This window comes from Pangasianodon hypophthalmus, chromosome 2 (assembly GCF_027358585.1).
Source record: "Pangasianodon hypophthalmus isolate fPanHyp1 chromosome 2, fPanHyp1.pri, whole genome shotgun sequence".
NCBI lineage: Eukaryota > Metazoa > Chordata > Actinopteri > Siluriformes > Pangasiidae > Pangasianodon > Pangasianodon hypophthalmus.
The window spans coordinates 31838579-31861718 of record NC_069711.1 but is presented as its reverse complement, the minus strand read 5'-3'; the positions used below and the strand labels follow the sequence as shown (position 1 = coordinate 31861718).

At 36.1% G+C, this 23140-nt stretch overlaps 1 protein-coding gene across 4 annotated transcripts in view; it reads left to right on the top strand.

Annotated features, from left to right (window-relative positions):
• Nucleotides 1-4283: 4283 nt before the first annotated feature.
• The window catches only part of xirp2a (xin actin binding repeat containing 2a), a 34132-nt gene continuing 15275 nt past the window's right edge, over nt 4284-23140 (top strand). Inside the window, exons 1-2 of one of the 4 annotated variants that reach the window (XM_053227988.1) lie at nt 4284-4745; nt 18771-18873. In XM_053227988.1, coding sequence (XP_053083963.1) covers nt 4305-4745; nt 18771-18873 — 544 coding nt within the window. In that variant the 5' untranslated portion in view covers nt 4284-4304. Of the gene's footprint in view, nt 4746-12204; nt 12314-18770; nt 18874-22218; nt 22400-23140 lie in introns of those variants that run through there. The other 3 variants (XM_026933191.3, XM_034312020.2, XM_026933193.3) reach the window with 3 other exon arrangements.

The following is a 23140-nucleotide window of genomic DNA, read 5'->3' as shown; positions in this document are numbered from 1 at the left end:
CATCTTTGCCAGATTTCTCCATGATGGTGAGAATACATAACAATTTCAACATTATTTGTTCATTCGTTTGTTCATTTATTAATTTTTTAAACTTTGTTAGTTAGTTCATTCATCCATCCATCCATTCATTTGTTTGTTTGTCCATTTATTCAGGCAGTTGTCCATTGTTCGACTGCTTATTTATTTGTTTATTCATTCGTCTGTTTGTTAGTTTATTTGCTTGTTTGTTTGTTCATTTGTTTGTTCATTAATTCATTCACTTGTTTGTCATCCACTATTTGTTTGTTCACTCGTCCTTTAATTCATTCATTTGTTAATTTATTTGTCTATTCATTCGTTCGTTCATTCATTCACTTGTTAGTTTGTTTAATTGTTTTTCATCCTTTCATTCATTCATTTGTATGTTCATTCATCATTTATTTGTTTCTTTGTTTGTTAGTCTATTCATTCATTCACTTGTCCATTTGGTCACTTGCTTATTCATTCATTCATTCATTCATTCATTTATTCATTTGTTTGTTTGTTTGTCTGTTTATTCATTCATTCACTTGTTTGTTCATTTGCTTGTTTGTTTATTCATTCATTCACTTTATTGATTTATTTGGTTGTTTTATGTTTGTTCAATTATTTATTCATTGATTATTTCATTCATTCATTTATTTGTTTGGTTGGTTTTTGTTTACTCATTCACAAATTTATTTGTTTGTTTCAGAAAATGCTAAATAAGACGAGCGATTTCCTGCTGGGTTTAATCCAAACCTCAGTACCTCATCACAACGTGTTCTGTGAGTGGAACGTTATCGAGCAGAACTCTGGAAAGAATAGAAAATTATATGGCTTTAATAAATAGACAAAATATTATTGTTCACATTTATATAATGTTGATGAAATAATTGAGTTGTCCTTGGAATTTATTTTTCAGATAAAGGGTCACTGGCTACAAAAAGTATGCCCATGATTTGCCTTTTTTTACCTGCTTCCACTACTTCCTTTTATTTATTTTTATTTTATTTTCTACCCATAAACCAGTGAGGCAGTTTTTATGTATGTGTGTATGCATGTATGTGTGTGTACGTGTGTGTGTGTATGTGTGTATGTGTTTGTGTATATTGTATGTATTGTATGTTTTGTCAGTGTATGTATGCTGATGACCACTAGAGGGAGCTCTTCCCTGCTTTTCTACCCCAAGTTCACATTTCTTTTAGATTCCTTCTTGAATTTCTTGTGTTCAAAATGTTTTATAAAAGCTACACAATCATACATATGGATATCAAACCATTTAAAGCATATCTTCTATTTAAGAAGTGTCTACAGAAATAGAAGTTATCGTTTGTGGTAGAGATGACAGGGATGACAGATGACAGAGCTCAGCTTCTGTACAGCACAATGAGGCCAAAGTGGTCTTTAAACCGCATGAAAAGAGCTAAATGGTGTGTGTTTTTCCCCCTGAGGCTCTGTGCGGTTTGCTTCTGCACTCTGCTTTGAGTGAATAAGAGCTGCAGAATGAGAGAGACTCACTTTTTCCGCTTCAGAAAGAAAAAATCCCTGCTCACGCCATTATGCCATCTGCACGAGCGTTTAACGAAAAGCGCGGGAAGCTTCCCAAGCTAAACAGGCTAACTGTAGTCTCGCCTGAAGCCTGAAGGAAAATTGTTATGTTTTTTTCATTGAGTTCTTATTTTCTCTGAGAAATTTCTGTATCCCAAAGATTATTTTTAATATTTAAAACAGACCGAAGCAAAGAGTTTACAAAAAGTTGGTATTTATTATTATTTTATGTCGATGAAGCCATATTTAGGTTTGATTCCCAAATGGAACTTGACTCTCTTTATAAGTGCACTATGTAGATGATAAAACAGTGAGTTTTAATGCTTGATCTAGTGCACTAAATGTTCAATATGTTGCAGTTTGGGATTTTGCCAAAGCCTGGCCTGAAATTTAAATACAATAAATATATCGATTAATTTATAGTCATTTCCTTTCCAGAAGTTTCACTTTTTACACACCAGTTCCAGGATGCCCTATTCTTCCACATTTTCCTCTATTCCATGACTGGTTAATGTCTAATTATTAATCTTATAACTCTTATAAATATCTTATTTTTTAAAAATGACTCCTAATTATTTTGTATTTTTATTTATATTTGTATTTATTGTTTTATTTATTGCATAGCAGTGAATTGTAGTAGTATTATATTCACAGTAAGTGTAATAATGCTTAACCTGACATATTTATGTTATATTTTGTTATTTATATTCTTTTTGTTATATATATTTTATCATTATATTCAGAATTACTGTAACAAATTTTATTTATGCCTATATAATATTATTTGTAATTTTATTTATCATTTTACTGTTTATTGTTGTATTCTTAGTTAGTATAATAATGGTTAATTAGGCCTATTTATATAGTTTAGATTTTTAATTATAAAATTTAGATTTTTAATTTTTTTATATTATATTATTAGTTATTTACTACTTACTATTTTACTTATTTTATTGGTTTGTAATTTATTTTTGTATTCATAGTTTTTGTAACAAATGCCTATTTTTTATTCATAGTTTTATTTATTGGTTTATTTATTTTCATAGTAGTGTTTTATTATTGTATTATTATTAAATATTTCTTTTATGTTTATTGTATCATATTTTATTTTTGTATACATAGTTAGCATAATAATGTCTTATTATCTTATTTATTTTATTATTTTTTATTTATTATTTTGCTTTTTTAATTCTGTTGTAATAAACCTGAATATGTTTGAGAATGCTCTTGTACAGGGTTGCCAGGTGTATATGACAAATGCAACAAAACTGAATGTAAAATTCAAAATTCTTCCTTCTTTATACCCTATACAGTCCTATGAATTGATTAACACTAGCAAATGTATTGTAATATTTACAGTTTATAAAGTAACAGATGTAATATCAGCAGCACTAAAAACACAATTTCCCTGAATATTTCGGTCACCACTGTGCACAACACTGTGAATGTTAATTTTATTTCATATTATGCTGATACACAAATTCGCCTGTTAACTTACAACATTTTAAACCTAACCACAGTACCTGCATGTGTGATAGCCTAAGTGTTTAGTTTTAGCTAAAAAAAAAAAAAAAAAAAACTTTTAAGTTGTTGACTTGCAGATTATAAATATGATTCATCTAATGTGTGCAAAGCTCATGGGAAAAATCCATCCATGGCAGTAGCTCAGAAGTGACTCCTACAGGAAACGTGCAGATCTGGCAACACAGTCTGTGGTAATAAAACTCTCCTGAAGTGATGTGAGAGGAAGATTTTGTGAAATCGTGGGAAGAAACACTTAGCTGTGTCTTTATTGACGATCCAGGCCAAATAACTGAAGAGTTCAGTGAATGTCTAAGATGTTTGGAATTTTTGCTTATCAGCCAGACGAAACAATTTACTACTGCAAATTATGTGTAGGTGAATTGCTCTGTGTGTGTGTGTGTGTGTGTGTGTAAGTGAGCTGTGTTTCTGTGAGTTGAATAATGCATTCCTCTGATGAAGCATCTCTCTGCTTACAGCTCTCAGCTTCTCATGACATTAGGACCATGTGCATTAGGATGATCTCTCTCTCTCTCTCTCTCTCTCTCTCTCCAATTTATAGTGTGTGAGTAACCCTTCTGGACCTGGCATCTGAAGCAGGCTTGATAACGCATACTAATTTCTTTAACAGATGTTTATTGTTTAACAAATAAAAGTATGAGTTGTAAAGTGTGAGGTGTAAATTATCAGTATATTATAATTCGCAGTCATTGGCAAATTGCTGTGTTATAAGAGGAATAAACCACTTTGGGATGTGGTGTTATAGGAAATTAACACCTACAGGGTGATGACAGTAGGTCATTACGCAACCCTGTCATTGATTATTTTCCTACAACAGCACACCAGTAAAATGTTTTATTCCTTACTGAATAATAAGCCGGGAGATTACGGGGGTCAAAATAGAAAATACTCTCTTTGGTTTAAAACTTGTTGATATTTTTTATTTTCACTTAAAAAGTGCAGGTCACCTACGGTTTCCGTCAGTCTGGGCCATAATAAGGAAACTAGATTTGTGTGTGTGCGTGTGTGTGTGTTGAGAGGGAAGGGTGTTGGTGTAAAAGCAGTGGCAGTGGGTAAGGGAGGGCTGTTTTAACGTTTCCATGATTTGTTCAGCAGTGAAGCTCATTTCCTCCCAGCTGGGCACATGTGACTGTGTCCTGGATTACACACAGCGTTTGTATCCCTGCCCCTGTGTGTGTGTGTGTGTGTGTGTGAGTGGGTGAGTGTGCACACGTATGCACAAGTGTTTACTGGAAGAAATTTGTAGCCTAACTTTTTTTCCCCCTACTTTCTTCTTCCCTCGCTCTTCCCTGCGAGCAGATCCGTCCGGGTCTCTCTCCCAGACACTATCACGGCAGTGCCACGCATTCCGTCCTCTACATCCTCTGCTCGGCCGTTTCCTTTTCCTCTTCTCTCCCTCCATATCTTCATCTCTCAGCTCCTGTCCTTGCTGCACCAGTAGTCGGCTCAGCTCTTGTGGGGGAAGCGGCGGGTGTTCGATTTCTTTCACAATGGAAACTCAATCTGGAAGCAGAGGCGAGGAGCTGAAAGCAACGGGACACACACGGGCTGCTGACGCCAAAGAGGACCTGGAGGAGAGCAGGCGCATCGAAAGGTTCGACATCCCACTCACCAACCTGAAGAGCATGTTTGAGAAACCGACGACGCAGAGCACGGTGAGTAAGTGTGTGTAGTCCATGTCTGAAAGAAACTGGGTATGCTGAGTTAGCTAGAGTGCCAGAAATGTGCGTCTGAGTCGAATTATACAAATTAGTTTTGGGGTCCTATTGGTTTATTACATTTAGAACACACTTTCTGAGCATTTCTGTAAAGAAGCAGTACAGTATAGTTTCAAAGTCATTGATATGTCTAACTTCACAACTGATATGCAAATAATTAAACAAATTATGACATTGCTACATAAAACTGTGTACTAAGATACAGAACTAACTCAGCTACTGTTACTGATGAACAAATTCTTAGTTGTTATGGTAACATTACAGTTTAACAGGTTTAAGTTGATTTCAACAGCTCACTAGATATTGATAATGCAATAGGAACTCTGAAACCTGAAATCCCTCTCGAGTCCATCTGTAATAAATATGAGTTTATTTACTTGAAGTTAGCTAAGGTTGGTGATATGAGGTTAGCTGAGAGACCACAAGGTTTTTACTTTATCATTCATATTCATAGACCGTTAAAAGTGTAGAAATGTTTAAGGCCAAGGCCAATTTAAGTAGCTTTATGGCATCAAAAAATAATAAACAGTTTATTATTCTATATATTAGTGTATTTTAATAAAGCTTGATAGTGTTTGGTTTACATTTATGTTTAAATGTTTACATTTAATTAACACTGAATGACTTTTTAAAGCTTTTGAAATTTTGAGTATGCCCCTATGGTCGAGGAAATGGCACAAAAGTGCAATCTAGGGTGTCCTTATAGTAGAAAAAATGTGATAAATGTGCCCTCTAGGGTGTCCTTATAGTAGAAAAAAAAAAGTGGTAAAGTGCCCTCTAGGGTGCCCCTGATGCAATTTCCCCACTGCGGGACAAATAAAGGAATATCTTACTCTTACTTAAGGTAGATAAAACATGATGAAGTGCCTTCGAGGCAGAGAAAACCTGAAGCTCACTATATGTGAGAAAACATGATGAAAAGGAGATGCAGTGCCCTATAGGCTCCCCTGCATGCAGGAAAATGAGAAAATAAGCTCCTCTCTAGGAGCTCCTATGTGAGAGAAAAAAACATGAGTTAATGCCCTCCAGGTACCCCTGTTTTTTCCTTTTATGCTGGATGAGCCTGTTTTTAGGTGTGTATCTTCAGTTTATATATCAGTTATCCTAAAACACTGATTTATATAGTTGAATTTCACACACACACAGAGATGTGTGTGTGAGTGAGTGAGTGTGTGAGTGAAAGAATGGACTGAGGAGAACCAGCTGTTTCTCTTTTTCCTTTGCGCAACTTGAACACTTGATATCCAAATTTAATCCCTCGTGATTGCCTCGTTCATTTCTTCAGCCACACGGGACTGCAGGAATGACTCAGTGTTATCTGAAACTTTGCCTTTTATTATTTATTAATTTTCCTTTTTCCCCCCCAAATGATGGACGCTTTTATCCAAAGCGACTTAAGAGTGATTGTACCTCCTTGGCCAGGTACCACGTGAGTCAAGCCGGGACATGTGGGCGGAGCTAAAAAAAATAGCTTACCATTGCAGAATTAATATGTCTGCCTGAAATCACTTAACGTCTGGCACAAAAATCTTTTGTAGTGTTGTGACTGTCTGCCAAAGTTTCTTTTCTAAAAAAGAAACTTTCCCCTGAGAAATGTTTAATTTTTGCAAATATGTAGCTTAATTTTACATTTTAGGCACCACCTTTAAATGATGCCAAAATCACAAATGGCACAAGTTGTCTCGTACAAAGACAAAGCCAATTTTTTTTTTTTTAATTTCTCTGTATTTTCACTGAAAATTAAAAGTATTGGCACTCTAGCTGAGTTTGGGTGTACATGCCTCCATTACATGAGTTTTAAAATGATTTTTAAAAAATGCAAGTAGTATTTTTCTGCCCATGCCCATCACCCCAAGAGAAACTCCTCCTAATTTTACAGGCAGTGTTATGTGATATGAAGCACTCTCTCTCTCTCTCTCTCTCTCTCTCACACACACACACGGCTAGGATACAGCTAGCCCTGTGTTTGGATTTTTTAACCACCTATGCTGTGGAAAAACACTATTATTATCACATGGACAAGAAACATCTACTTTAACAGGAAGGGACCATTTGATTGACCTTGTAAACATTGCAAATGTGCAAATGTATTACTTACTCGACAATCAATGGTTTCAAATCCAGTTCCGAAATAACTGCAGTGCTTTGTTCAATCCATATTCGAAAAGTTAATTACATTTACATTTATGGCATTTGGCACATGCCCTTATCCAGAGCAACTTACAGAACCCTGTATCAATAAATACATCCTGAATCGTGTTACAGTCAGAGGTGGGAAGTAACAGATTACAAATACTCAGTTACTGTACTTAAATCTGGTGTTAAGTATCTGTAGGATTTTAGCATTCTCAGATCTAAATCACTAACAAATCTAAACTAGGATCTTAAAAGATGTTAGAACAAGAATGTGACCCAATATCCATCTGCTGCGGTGTACACTTTGCATTTATCAGGAGAGTTTGGTATTGTGGCAGCTAGCTATTAGCATTCAGATACTTATTATAATGCTAGCTAACATTTGTGAGATTAGGAATGAAGCTGTTTTTAGTTAGCCTTAGCTAATGTTTTCACACATTCCTTCGCTCCTTAGTGAAAAGCGCACTCAGTAACTAACATCAGTGGTTGAGGTGGACGTCTGTTAACCTGAATTGAAACCTTTACCAGAGAACATATTTAGATAAGTAGTTGCATATTTATTTGAGTAAAGAATTTACTTTTACTTCACATTAATCACCTCACATTACAGTGCTTAAACATGTTCAAAAAATTTCCTGAAACCAGGTCCAGGGAAGTGTGTGTAGTTAATCAGACTGTAACCTTCACGATTGTTGTCATCCTCTACTCTCCTCTATGTTGTGCACTATGCTCAAAGTGTCCATCAACTGACCAGAAATAAGTATGGAAGAACAAAAGAAACTAGAAATATGACAACCGAAACTAAATATGACGGTTAAAGCACATGCCAGTCCTCAGCATTCAGGAACTGGTCAGCAGATCTTCCATACCAACCATTCTGTCCTGTCAGAGTCCTACACTGTGTGTTATCAGCCATTTCATTACCCATGCAGGCGACTCAGAAACACGTGAGTCATCTTTTTGGCACGGCTATGTGTGTGTTGGTTTAAAAAGAGGGAGCGGAGTGTGAGGGAAAGATTTTCAGCATTCAGGAACTGAAAAGAACATTTAATCCCCCATTACTTAGATCTCAATTTTAGTAGCATGCAGATGTGTGACACATTAAAGGAAAAAACAATACAATGTGTGTTAGCAAGGTATCAGGCCACCATGAGCCACCAGAACAGCTTCAGTGCTCCTCAGCACCGATTCTGCAAATCACTGTGGTGGTGTACTGGAGAGATGAACACACTGTTCTTCCAAAACATTTTCCCTCAGTTGGAGTTTTAATGATGACGACAGTGGAAACATCTCTCCAAAATCTCCCATAAGTGTTCAATTGGGTTGAGATCTGGTGTTGAGGACATAGTATATGATTTACAACATTTTCATTCTCATCAGTGAGCCCTTGTGCTATGTGGATGGGGGCGGAGTCATCTTGGACGAGACCACATCCTTTAGGATAGACATCTTTCATCAGAGGAAAAAAGTGATCATTCAGAAGAAATGCAGTACTGATTTGCAGTGACACAGTAGTGGTGTGTTTTGTATGATCGAAAGAGAGAAATACAGTTGAGTGCCAAACTTTGCACACCCTATGACCAGCAGGACATTTAGTGCAGGTTGGGTGTTACGGATTTTTCAGCAGTAACAAAAATGGTCAAAAGGTGAATGTTATGATCTTAATAATGAAACTATTTCATTCTATTCGCCTCTAAGGACTTTTTAAGGTCTCCTGCTGTGGTGTTTGGATGTTTGCAAATCCTTTGTGAAATGTTTTCAATTATTTTTCATCCTTGGTTGACACTGTTGCTAAACACCTCTGATATCGTTTTTATTGCATTTTCCAGCTATGTGAAAGGTCAGTGTTTTCTGTTTGTCTTGTGATGGATGTTTTCCTGATTCCCGCTGACACTCCACAGCAAACTGCATGAGAGTTTGAGCAAAATGAATGTGCTGACTATTTTGTCATTAGACATCTTAATGAGACACATTCAAATTATTGGATTTTTAAAATCTATCAGTTGTAATAGGATTCAATAGGAAATCACTTAATTAAATGAACATGGAATTGTGTTTTGTAGATAAACTGTAAAAATCTATGTATAGTTTTCATTTTCCACCCAGAAGTCAATGGAGCTACAACATTACCAGTCAGATATAAGTCTCTCTTGTGGCCAAGATAAAAATCTCTTAATGATAATAATTGCTTTTCCACAATTAACACAAACTCGCCAAAAGGAGAATCGCACTCATCTGATCTGTCAAAATAACAGCAAACTAACACACTGAAGCACCCAGAGGCTGCCAGATTATTCACACACACACACACACACACACACACACGCACACACACAGAAAGCAAATTATAGGGCTATTTATAAGAAACCCAGTGTTGCAGACTGAGTCCAGAAATAAAGTTTAAATAACATATTGTTACTTTGTCTGTGTGCATGTGTGCATTTGTGTGTACAAATCTGTGTGCGGTGTGTGTGTGTGTGTGTCCTGGTGTTTCCCATGGTTCTGAGAAACATTTAAAGAAATACTCCTTCAATTTCTCAACCTAATCTCTAGCTACAGCATTTGTTGAGTATATAAGGAATAAAACACCCCGTGACATGCCGTTACAGGAAAATAATCAACGACGTGGTGCAATGTGGCCTGATGCGAATCAGAGTTACTGTTACCACCCTGAAGTTGATTATTTTCCTATAACGGCACATCCTGAAGTGATTTATTCCTCTTATACCACAGCAATTTGCCAACGTTAATATTTGTATGTATTAAAAAACAGAATGTCATACTTTTGTATCCATTTATAGTTGTGGAACATCCATGACAATGTTATCACTTACGTTATAGCAGCTGTAAACAGATGTTCCCTCATCAATCCTCCTCTCTTTGCTCTCTTGAAGGTAATAAGATAAAAATGCAGGTTGTTGCCATTTGCTGACTACCTCAACAACTGCCAATCATAAGGTCTTTTGTTCTTTTCTCAGTACAGGGAAAAGTGTTGAAATTCTTTGTCCACGGTAATCACACATACAGTATGCTGCAGATGCTATGGGTAGAGATTAGTTTAAAAAGGTTTTGAGTATTCTTTAATGGCAGCTCATCATTAAAAACTAACTAAAGCAAACCTCGTGTTTTGCACAACAGGAAAAAACAAATGTGGTTGAATTTTTGTCTCTATTCCGCATTTTAGATCTGACCTTTGAAACCTCAGTATGTACAATGTGGGCCATGTTTAGTAGTAAGGCTTTGTGAAACGTGGCAGAGCTGCAGATGTGGTCTCACCCACCACATCAAGTGTTGTGGGATTTTTCTATAAAATCGAGCCCTAGATTAAAATTAGGATCCTTGTTAACTGGCTCATTTCTGAGTAATTGCCACAATTGAAACATACAAACAAATCCTGCTTCTTCAGGCTGCGTAGTATATATCACTGATTACAGATTTTAAGTACTGCAATGAACTTCAATTAATATGAATGAGAAAAATGACAACCATTTTAAGTTTGATAAAAAATTAATAATATGTCAAAATGTCAAACAAGCCATGTTACAATTTTCATACCATTTTCATCTGTTTAAATGCTTTGCTCAGAATTTAAAGGGGCATTTTTAAATTTTTGGATCCCCCCTGCTGTCTGCAAGGCAAATTGCAACCATAATTAAAAAAAAAAACAAACATAACTGGCCGTTGTCTTGCCCCATCCATCCCCACCCTTTCTGCATAGCTTATGCAGGCCTTATGAGTTGCCTGTTCATGAGAAAGAGCAGGGATGTGTTCCAGCTGGGGGGCGGAGCTAATTTCTGGACCAGAAAAGTCTAAAATCAAGAAGACAGTCAAATTCACTAGAAGGATATTTTGCTTTTTCTGAGGTATATTTTACAACTGTATGATTATTTCAGATCTAGAACAATTGTAAACAATTTAAACCACACATTTAAATAAGTCACTCAAAATCTAATCAGAATGGTCAACTTGCTGTTTTAGTGCTCTCATAAAACTCAACATGTTCCTCTCAAATGTGTGCTAGTCAAATTGGGCTAGTCATATTTTCTCCTGCTGGTAGAAACTGATCTTATTTGATTGTCTTATCTTATGTAATACTTTCAATATTTTAATTTCTCCATCCATGTTTTCAAAATGGCAACTGAAAAAGGCTACAGATAAGTGTGGTGGTCTGGGAAAACTCATAAGATGTAGCTATTGTTGAATTCTGGAAGCCAACAAAAACATGAAAAATGTTTGACCAAAATTGAGTTTTTTTGACTTATACTTTTTTCTCTAAATTAAAAAAAACCCGAAATGTATGGAGCCACTTTAACATAGCAAAGGGTGATTTCCTTACACAGTGAAAGTCACGAGTTGATCAAGTTGTTTTATAGCTACTTTTTGTGCTGTAATGAAACCAATATAAGCCTAATCAGTTCAGTTTTTAATCAGATGCCGACTTCAAAAATGTCCACCATGCACCTCCAGTGCAGTCACAATGAAATCTTTAAATAAAGTTTTCTCTTTTTTCACTTTTTGGGGTAATCAGACTTTAAAGTGCTGTAATGTCACTTGTAGATGAGATATATTTAAAAAAGAAACAAATTTCAGTTCAGGAAGCCAGTAGTTTTCAGAACTGTAAAGACTTTCGTTCATTCATTCATTCATTCATTCATTCATTCAAAAAGCCAGTAGTTTTCAGAACTATACATTAGAAAATGCTAAAATTACACCACAGGTATTGGATACTACTTACTTACTGTTAAATAGTATACTACTACTACTACTACTACTAACATAAATTAAATTAGTCAATGTGTCTACTAGTTTCACTGTAATTACTGTAGTTGTAGTAGTTACTCATTAACATGCTTTAAGATGAATAACTAAATAATAACACAACAAATATTTAAATATCAGAGCATTTCTTAATGTGTAGTGAGGCCATTTAGAACAATGTCACATTTCAGCCAGGGTAAATCTAATCTGAATTCTCTAGAATGTTCTTGGCTACAATTCACTTAAACCCTGAATTTCCTCTTTCCATGTGTTTTTGTGTCGTGTTTTTGCTGCCACATGTGCAGTGGAATGAAGAGTGTGTTAAAGCATTACTCTTCTCTGAGGAGGAAAAGAGAAGGGCTACTGGTACAGATCCAACTACTTTGGCACACTAAAACATGAAACATGACCTCTCTACTCCTCAGTGCGGTTTAATAATTCACAAACTTTCTGCTCCCTCTTTCTCTCTCTCGCTCTCATTCTGTATCTCTCTCTCTGGTTCACTTTAATTATTTATGAAGCAGGCAGGGGAACACAGGGAGACGGACAGGAAGAGCAGCAGCGAGGCCTGTTAGACTTTCTCTCATCCTGGCAATCTGTGTGCTTTAAAGGTGCTCTATGTCAATTTTAAACATGTCTCTAGACCTTAATTAATCATATATATTCAAAGACAGCTTTTATTATACTACAGCTTTGTTCAATTCTCAAATCTAATTAGGCAGGAAGTTTTTCTGAATGTTTTCTATAACAGCGGCATGACAGTAGTTCTGGCTACAAACCACAGGTTTATATTAATGCACTCATTGTACATTATTTTCTATACTAACAACTCACACAGGTAAATCATTGATATGATGATGTTTTCTGTGAGGAGACATTAGCATTTTTGGAATGAGTCTCCAGTGTGAGCACTTTGAAACTGCTGTCTGCAGTAAAGCTGAAACTTGAAGTTTTCTGCCAGGAATATAAAATGTTATGAATATAAAAGTGATAATAGGCTCTAACGTGATTTGTGGATGTTCCACAGCATTAACTGTAACTGTAAACGGATAAAAAGTATGACATTGCATTCATTAATAAATAAAGGATTGTTGGCAGATTGCTGGGGTATAATTTGGAAAATAGGATTATAGGAAAATAATCAGCTTCAGGTTAGTGATGGTAACACCGCTTCATACCGGCTGCATCACACCACCCTGTTGTTGAGTATCTTCAGCACACCCTGTTGTGTTTTATTCCTTACTTACTGTATGCCCTGCAGTGGATCTACTTTGTTTCTTCATTCAAAGCTTTTTACATTTATCCTGCCTCAGCTGGAGTTGCATGCATGTTTGTCACATTTCCTTAAAATACAACTCATGGCTGCTGAGTGGTCTGACAGAAAAGCATTCGCCCTATACTCAGGAGATTGTGAGTTTGAACCCTCATGATGATGATGATGATGATGATGATGCCATAGCCATCCATGCCTTGGAGCCAAGGGAGCAAAACTGACTGTGCTGTCTGGGTGGCATACTTTCTCTCCTGTCAATCACAGTGACACTAGCCAATCATAGGTGTCTGTGAGCTCATGTATGCGGAAGAGGGCAGATAGTGCTTTCCTCCGAGTGCATTACACTGCTCTGTAACACAGCATGAAAAGATGCACTTAGCTGTCTTCTTATATCTCAGAGGAAGCAGATGTTAGCCTTAACCTTTCCCGGTTGGTAGCTGTCATAAGATGCACTATACGGCCAAAAGTATGTGGACACCTGACCATCGCACCAATGTGTGGGCCTTCCTCAAACTGGTGCCACAAAGCTGGAAGCACAGAATTGTATGCAATGTCTTTATATTCTGTAGCATTAAGTTTTCCCTTCGAGCCCAAACCTGTTCCAGCATGACAATGCCCCTGTGCACAAAGTAAGGTCCATGAAGACATGGTTTGCCAAGGATGGAGTGGAAGAACTCGAGTGTCCTGCACAGAGCCCTGACCTCAACCCCACTGAACACCTTTGGGATGAACTGGAACACCGACTGCACCCCAGACCTCCTCACCAACATCAGCGCCTGATCTCAGTAATGCTCTTGTAGCTGAATGAACACAAATCCCCACAGCCGCACTCCAACATCTAGTGGAAAGCTTCCCAGAAGAGTGGAGCTTATTATAACAGCACAGGGGGAATAAATGTGGTATGAGATGTTCAACAAACACGTACAGTATGAAGGTGATGGTCAGGTGTCCATATACTTTGGCCATATTGTGTAGGAGAGAGCTGACTGCTGGGTCAGAATTTGCAGGTGACAAAAAAACTGGGATGAAAATGAGGGGGGAAAAAGGTGTGTACATAACAGATAGGGCATTGCCAGTTTGTGGAAAATGGAAGGCTTGTCAGTGTCTGCATTGCATTTGTAATTCACCTCACAGGCAGCAGAGGGTGTGAAAACTTTTAAACTGCTTTTTTAAAGAGTTGACACTGAAGATTAAACTAATCTGGTAGTGAAGTCTTGGTCATTTCATGGTTACTAGAAGGCGTGCTTGCATATGCTAACCAACAGAGGGCAATATGATATTTTGATTATTTATATCTTCCTGTAAATAGGACAACCTCTAAAAATTGTGTTCTAAAATCTCTTGCATGTAGGGCAGAGATTCCTTTCGGTATTTTCAGGTGAAGACAGGAGACGTTCTGTATTTCAAAATGCCAATTCAGTACAAAGTTGGGGCATAGCAAAACTTTGGCGTTATGTTAGACAGTAGAGGGATGATTTGATTATTCGAATAGCAAGCTGATATTAAACAAATCTTGTCGCTGTAAAACATAGGAAACATGATAACAGGTAAACATGAGAGGAATTAACAATGTGTTTCCTGGAACATACTGCACAGGGTTGAACATTTGCATACACGGTACAACTGTTCACTGACAGAATGATAAGTGTCCTGTATGACCATCTGTTACTCTTCCCACAGTAAAAGTCATAAGCCTGTTGTAAAGGTGTGTTCTCTTTCAACACAATACTAATACTATTTTGTGTGAGATAAAGCCAGGCTAGCAGTAGCAGTCCAGCCCTCAGTCTCCTGCTTAAGTCCTGTCATGCAAGGGATGTTAATTATAGGCTAACTGGCACACAGGGTGGCCTCATGTCTAAAAGTGAAGAACACACAGGCATGCTGTCATCCAGGCCTCAGTACAGACTCATAGCTAAATCTATGAGTGGAGCTTGGGCTAAAAGAGGCTTGCTCACAGTGACTGGTTTATGCTTACGGCTTTGTTAAAACGGGACTGTGCATCTAGGCATGGCTCCAATCACTCATGCTTCTATGACAAGATGTTCGGCATGTGGGATGTGTGGCGGTCCCTTTCGCGTCTTAACACATGACATAAGACCCTGCCATCATTTATTCTACATTCCATCAGGGTTGTGTTCAACAGGTTTCTGAGAAGATTCCATATGAACAACCTACTGCTGTGGTATTCATGAGTTCACAGAAGTCCAACTTGTCTGTGTCATGACGTAGTCTCTCAATATGGCAGGAGCGCAGTAGATTGTTTATCTTTAGTTTATGTGAATGGTGAGCAGAGATTTTATTACTCTTACACAACAGCATTTTTTTTTTTTTTATTAAAGAACAACACATCATACTTTTTACTAAAGCACATTTAGAAAAAAATTGCATATGACTAACTTGTTATGACTAACATTATGACAACTATCATTACAATTACAGATAACATAATGACAACTTACGACAGCATATGATATCAGGCATGACTGGTGTATCACGATGTCATGATACAAGCGCTGTCAATGATTCTGTAATAATGATGCCCAACATTACTTATTTAAAGGTACTGTATTTTACTGTATTATGAATCTTAGCAGAAGAAGAATCAGAAGTCAGAATACAGAAGACATTTTTATGTCATTTTGATATTTGGCAGTTGCCCAGGAAAAGATTTCACATACGTTTAACCTCTAGAACAAGCGTATCGTATGTTTGAGTGTCAAAAACATAAATTCACAATTATAATTTGAATACACCATGTTTTTAGATTCATTACAATGGAACAGAATATATTCAGTAGAATATATCGAATCTATTAATGAACAAAATAGAGTAGTATAGAATATATTCAATAAATAGGACATTGGGTAGAATAGAATACATTATATTCACTAGAATAGACATATAGTCAATAGAATACAATATATTCAACAAATAGAAATAGATGTATAGTCAATAGAATATAATTAAAATTCACTAGAATAAAAAAGGATATATTTATTAGAACAGAACTAGAACAATGTAGAATACATTCATTAGAATAGTGTATTGTCATTGGATTAAAATTCTATTAAAATACAAAATAATATGTTAAAAATATTCAATAGAATAGAATACGATTTCATTAGAATCAAATTCTGTTCAATTGAATTTGATTCTAGTGAAACTATATTCTATTCAATAGAATATATTCAACAGAACACATTCTATTCTACTGAACAGAATTTGATAGAATTTTGAATTAGGATAGAATAAAATAAATTCATTAGAATAGAACTATAGTTAATAGAATACAATAGAATTGCACTCACTAGAATAGAACTAGCACAATATAGAATCTATTTATTAGAATAGATTATTTAGTACAATCGAATTATATTCACTATAATCCAAACAAATATCCTCATTAGAATGGAATAGAAAATACTATGGAATATATTCAATACTACAGAATACTATATTCACTAGAACCGAATTATGTTCGATAGAATAGAATCATATTCACTAGAATTGAATATGATATTCACTAGGATAAAATTATAGTCAATTGAATATATTCATTAGAATAGATTATTTAGCAGAATTGAATTATCCTCACTAGAACAGAATGCAATTCTATTCAATAAAATAGAAATGAGAATAATATATATTATATATTTAATAGAATAGAATAGAGAATCAGTCAGTCAGAAATATTCAGCTGAGCTGTGAACTGAAACAAAACATACTGTACGTGCATCCACATGAAGGCATTGTGTGTGTGTGTGTGTGTGTGTGTGTGTGTGTGTGTGTCATGCTTTAACACTGCCATATACTCTTGTTTGTCTAACTGCAGCTTGGTGACTAATGTTTAAAAATGTCCTCTTATCACACACACAGCCTGCCGAGTAATGAGAGCCTCTCACTACTGCTCACACAAACAGGAAACCCCCTCTCTCTCTCTCTCTCTCTCTCTCGCCTTCGCTCTCTCTCTCTCTCTCTCTCTCTCTCTCTCTCTCACACACACTCACACATATGATGCAGTCAATGTTTTAATACGTATTAAATCATAAACAGATGTCTGGACTCTTTGGTCATTCTGAAAATGATTAGCCATTAGCCATTAGCCAAAACGGCAGTAGACAGAATGAAAACGATGCTAGCTAACAGTTGCCAAATTAGCAGAGATGAAAACTGTAAGCAGTAGCTTGAAGGAAAGGCACTAGCCAAACTTATGGCGTGGCAATGTTGTGAATTCACAATCTAAGGCATCTTTGAAACTATGTAATTATCACAGGTCTTTTTAAAGATTTCAGATTGTACCTTTAATATATTTCATTTAATTAATCATTAATTCAGGTTGGATCACTTGTTAGTTTGACTAAAACATTTGTTGCAGGCACTGAGTGAGAGATTACATTTGCAATCATTTCCTTTAAACCTATCTCATCCTCTCTTTCTTTCTCTGTATGAATTATAACACCTGTTTCCTGCCAGGCTTTGTGACCTCTGACCTCAGCATAGTCGAGACAGCCTGGACCATGGACTAGTGTGGCTCTAACACGCCGTAACACGACTCTCTGTAGCACACACTCCCTCGACCCTTGTTGTACACGTGTTTGTGTTTGTGTGTGTGTTTGTGTTTGTGTGTCTGTGTGTGTGTGGGTGGGTGTGTGTGTGGGTGTTGGCACATAGTGTCATCGTTGCTTTTCCTGCTGTTTTGTATGGCCTTATCCAGCTGAGTGGTTGTCGTGGTAACGCGACAGGGGAGCATATTTGATTTGCAAATGTTATAGGAACACAAAAATAACGAGGAGAGGTGAAGGGAAAGGAGCTTGGAGATATTAATGGGATAACGCAGTGTGTGAAACAGATAAATGAATAATTACTTTTCCAATTCAAATGATTTTTATACCACAGTGCTGTTGAATTCTCCATTCTGATTGGTCAGAATGTGATCATTTTCTACACCAGTAATTCTGACGGTAGTTCACAGGTTTATATTAATGCACTCGTTCTAATATGCTATCCTTTCTGTAGTTACAACTTACACAGATGGACTCAACACATAATCGGAGAAATTTCACTGTGTAACTGTGAGTTTTCCACCACAGGAAAGTCTTCAGTGCTTTCCTTTTTCTATTTATAGCTGCTCTAAAGTGAGTGATAAAAAGAACAAACTTGTTTTGTGGTCTTTCCACAACATTAAATGTAACTAGAAATGGTCAAAAATTATGATATGCTCTTTAATTAATTTTTACAAAATTGTAGTTGTTGGCAAATTGCTGTGTTGGAAGAGGAGTAAAACACTTGATGACGTGCTGTTATTGTAAAATAATCACCTTCAGGGTGGTAACAGTGTCTCAGCTTCATTGCACCACTCTGTTGTTGTTTTTTTTCCTATTACAGCACCCCCCCTAAGTGTTTGATTCCTAAAATTCAGCATTGACTGAATTTCCTCATAGCGGTGTGCGCAGTGTGCTCTTCTTTCAAGGACGCTGATGTTGACTCAGTCCTCTAATCTGCCGCAGCGTTCCATTTAACCAGAACATATTAAATATTAAACTGTTGATATGCTGTTAATGTTAAAAGGAATGCATATATCCACCACACACACACACACGAAAACACACACACACACATACACACACGCACGCACGCACAGTCTACAGTACAACGGATCTTTATTATCCACTTTTACACACATAGGTAAACTTTCTGGTGGATGCAAATGAGCAAGGTCAACAGATTATTCCTGTGTGTAACCACTCCTCCTCCTCCTCCTCTTCTTTCTCCTCCTCTGTGTTTTCTCTCCCTAGGAAGTGAAGGGCTCATCCTCATCCACTCACAGGGTTATGGATCAAAGGAGAAAGGGCTCATCGGAGAACAAGGTCTCCAATCAGAGTGAAGAGATGAGTGACTGTGAGTATCACACTGGACTTCTAGTTTTACCTTGATGATGACGATGACAACGATGACGACGACAATGATGATGATGATGATGATGATGATGATTATGATGACGATGATGATGATGATGATGATGATGATGACATGAACTATGCTGTGCTTTTTTGTGCTTTTTATGTATGCTTTTTTTGTGCTTTGCATGCGTGTGTGCATGTGTGTGTTTTCAAGGTGACATGATTGAGGACCCATCTGTATTTCTGTGTGACATGTTGACAAGTGTGATGACATGCCAGGCTTTATCTGTGTGTGTGTGTGTGCGTGTGCATGTGCGTGTGTGTGCACACACGCACACACATAATGTATATTAACCCAGTATCAGTGTTTTGCTCTGTTACATTACTATTTCTGTTTTATTTATCTCTGTTATTTAATCACAAATGCAATCTTTACATACATTTCCTCATTGTTTTTAGTGAGTGAGTGTGTGTGTGTGTGTGTGTGGGAGCGTGTTTTAGTACATGTTTAAGCAGGAATGCATCTCAGTAGCATGTTAGCAACTCAGCAGCTTTGAATGATTTAGAGGGTTGGATTGTTATGTGAGGTGACGTGCTGTGTGTTAAATTTAAGTTTGTCTGTGCCACTGAGTCACACGTCTTTCTAATCTGCCCATCAACTCTACTTTTAAATAGAGAAACGTGTTTATAGTGTTTCATGTACATGCCACAGCGCACACACACACAAATCATATTTTTATTGGTAAATCGAAACAAATCAGATGCTGAAGCTAGAAAACTCTGGTGTTATAGATTCAGCCTTGGCACAAAGGCGAAAAAACATAAAGCCAAAAACAAAATGTAATTTTTAATTATTAACAAGCAGCTTAAAAAATAGGGTTAAATAAAGTAAAAAAGAACAAAAGAGCAATAGCCCTAAATATGCCTAAAATTCAAACGTTCAAAAGTTTGCATACCCCATGGTACATTGGTAAGAAAATTGGAAAATGTACCTCATTTAAAAAAAGAAAATAAATGGAAACCTGAATAACAATTGTAGGAAGTTAAAAATGACATGTGGCTTGATCCTGCAACAAGACAACAATCCAAAACATATCTTAATGTGTATTTCTTTTAAATTGGAATATTTCTATCATCTTCAAAAAGTATTTATTCAGTATTAATATTTTAGTGTACACAGTGTCACATGTAATATTGAAGGAACATCTGTGAAACATAAAACACTTAATGTCTTGTTGCTATAAATGAAACGTCTTAATTTTGTCCAAACTTTTGCCTAGACTGTATGAATATACAGCTGTCTATTTATTTATATTCAGAATCAGAATCAGAAACAATTTATTGCCAGGTACAGTAAAGGACACTCTACAATACTAGGAATTTGTCTTGATGTCAGGTGCAAACATAGAATCAAAAATATAAAGTCAAGGAGGATACAGAAATGAAGAATACAAAAATGCAACACTATAACAAGGGTAAAACAAACTAAAGTGCAAGTGACCATGGTGCAAGATGAACATGCTATATATATATATAAGTATGAAATATGAACATACTTCATGTTTATATCAAAAATCTAAAATTTCAGTAGACACTGCATTTTTCCTTAAATTCTTCAGACCAATAGGGGAAGCTGCTCCTGTTCTGAATACTAATTAAAAAAGAAACATTTCTTTTAGCTGAGATAGAAAGAGAGGTCATTTCTTCTGTAATTAATGTTTGATTAGCCTCAGGCTTTTCCGTCTTCATGGACTGACTCAGAGCATTAACACTCATTATGGACTTCGAGAGTGTGAAAATCTGCTGAGTAAAGCAATGAGCCAGTGAGAACCTGAGCTTCTTCTGCATCCTGTATTTATCTATTGGGTCTTGTGGTGGACTGTAACGTGGGTTTCAGTTGTTCATGTCATGTGTCAGAACTTATAATGGACTTTATGGCCTAGTTTAACCTCATGACATCATTTGTAATGACTCGTTCTTCCTCATACAACTAGCACAGAGGTTAGGGATCTAACTAGCAAGCTAAGCAGCTAATCAGTCAGCTAACATTAGCAGGAATGTCTACTGTTATAATATGAACACAGCAAACTCTTAGGTTCACTTTGTTAACATAAATTTGATCATTTTATAAATGTGATTATATTTGATAATTTGTCATTTATGAATTAATGCTCTTGTGGAATAAAATACGACAGGGTAGTCCGTTATAGAAAAATAATCATTGGCAGTGGAGTATGATGTGATGGAGTTACTGTTACTACTAACTCTAAAGTTGATTATTTTCCTATAACAGCATGCTCTGAAGTGTTTTTATTCCTCTCATACCACAGTAATTTTATTAGTTATTAAAAAGGACATAATTTTAGAGTCACACGTAATGTTTTGTAACCTCTATGAGCACTAGCAGGTATAAACAGTTGTTCCCTCACCAGCCTCTCTATTTTCTCTCTCTTAATGTTAATAATACAAAAATATACAAGCAGCTCATCATGTTACATAGAAACCGCAAAAGCAAAAACTTTGCTGTCCTGAGGATGACAGAAAACAGTGTTTGTTACAAAGCACTGACACTGGAGACTCCTTTTTCATCAACAATTGTACACATTTTTAAAATTCTGTTTATGTGGCGTATCATCTGTATAACTCCCTATTAGAAGGTATTAGAACAAGCACTTTACAATAAACACTCGAGCAAAATAGTAGTTGCTGTAGTTTTTATATGCTTCAGAGAAAATACCAAATAAGTAATACAAAATAATTTAAATATAGCTATTAATTGGTCTTATCCTATATATATATATATATATATATATATATATATATATATATATATATATATATATAGTTTGTTGTTTTTTTATTTTGTATTTTATTTGACAAATGTATGCTAAGTGGAAAGGACTGAGAAAATTAATTTGTAATTTGTTAAAGCTCCATCCATTTTCATGAAGAAAAATTATTATTATTATTATTATTATTAATCTTGCATAATCATCCTCATTTACTGACACTCACTAACTGGAACTCTCAGTGAGCGATTCCTGACAACACTCTTTCTGCATGTATATCTGATTTGTCAGTCTTACTTAAGGTGAGCGTGACTCAACCTGATGTCTCAAACTGTGTGAGTGTGTGCGAGTGTGTGTGAGTGCATGTGTGTGAGGTATGACGGACTGACCCTGTCTCTCTCTATGACTTCAGGTTAAGGGCATGTCTGGTAGCTGATCTAAAAAAGGGCCACCACGCTCCCAATGCTGGTCATCCTTTTTTAACAGGAAGGGAGAGAGAGAAGGGGGGTGAGGGAGGGGGAGGTGGGGGGGGTGTCTAAAATAAAACCAGCTGTCTCAGTCTTCGGCCACTCTGAAGTGAACTGGAGAGAAATCAGGAGCTGGTCTCCAAACACTCATACACTCATACACACTCAAAACTAGACAAGGCTTAGTGAGTTAGCTGGAATCTCCAGCTGGGATCTGTATCATCCAAGTGACTTTGTATTGATATTGTCAGCGATCGAGCTACATAAGGTGAGTACCTTTTTACTGAGATGGGTCAGAGAGTAAAACACGTGGCATCAAATGTGTTGGACTCGATTTAAAAATACACCTACAGTTGGCAGTATACTTATTATTTTTCTAGAATTTAGTAATGTATTATTTGGTTATTTAGCCTATACTAAAATAATTGTGAAGTAACTGTGAAACCTGAGCATTTTCATGATCTTCCAGTTCTAATCACATTTAAAAACTAGTCGTTTTATTTTTAGCACTTAACACCAAGTCTGGTCATTGATGTTCAAATTAAATCCTTTGTTTAGTGAGTGCTGATCAACTACACGTGGTGAGTTCACATGTTGCTCTCTCGCTGAAATTGAATATTAATGAGCCAGATGTGCATGAGCACCAATTAATTAAAGATTACATTGTATTTAAAAAACAAACGAAAGCGTTCCAGTTGTTATTTTGGACAACTCTGGAACTTTGTTTCAGTGACTGAATCTGACTTGAATTTAAACTAGCGACGGATATGTTTCTGTATTATTTCAATTTTCGATGAATGACATCGCAAGAAAAGCTACAAACATTAACTCTGCCCCTAATCCCAACCTGAACCCTCATCAATTTTTTATATGACCTTGTTGGCGTTTATAATTTTTGAAAAAAAAAATTACTTAAATTTAACTAAAGAGGTTTTTTTTATGCTAGAGATGTTAATAGAGGCTGAAAGGATTGGGGCATGATTGAGAAATAAAATGGAAGGAAATTTTT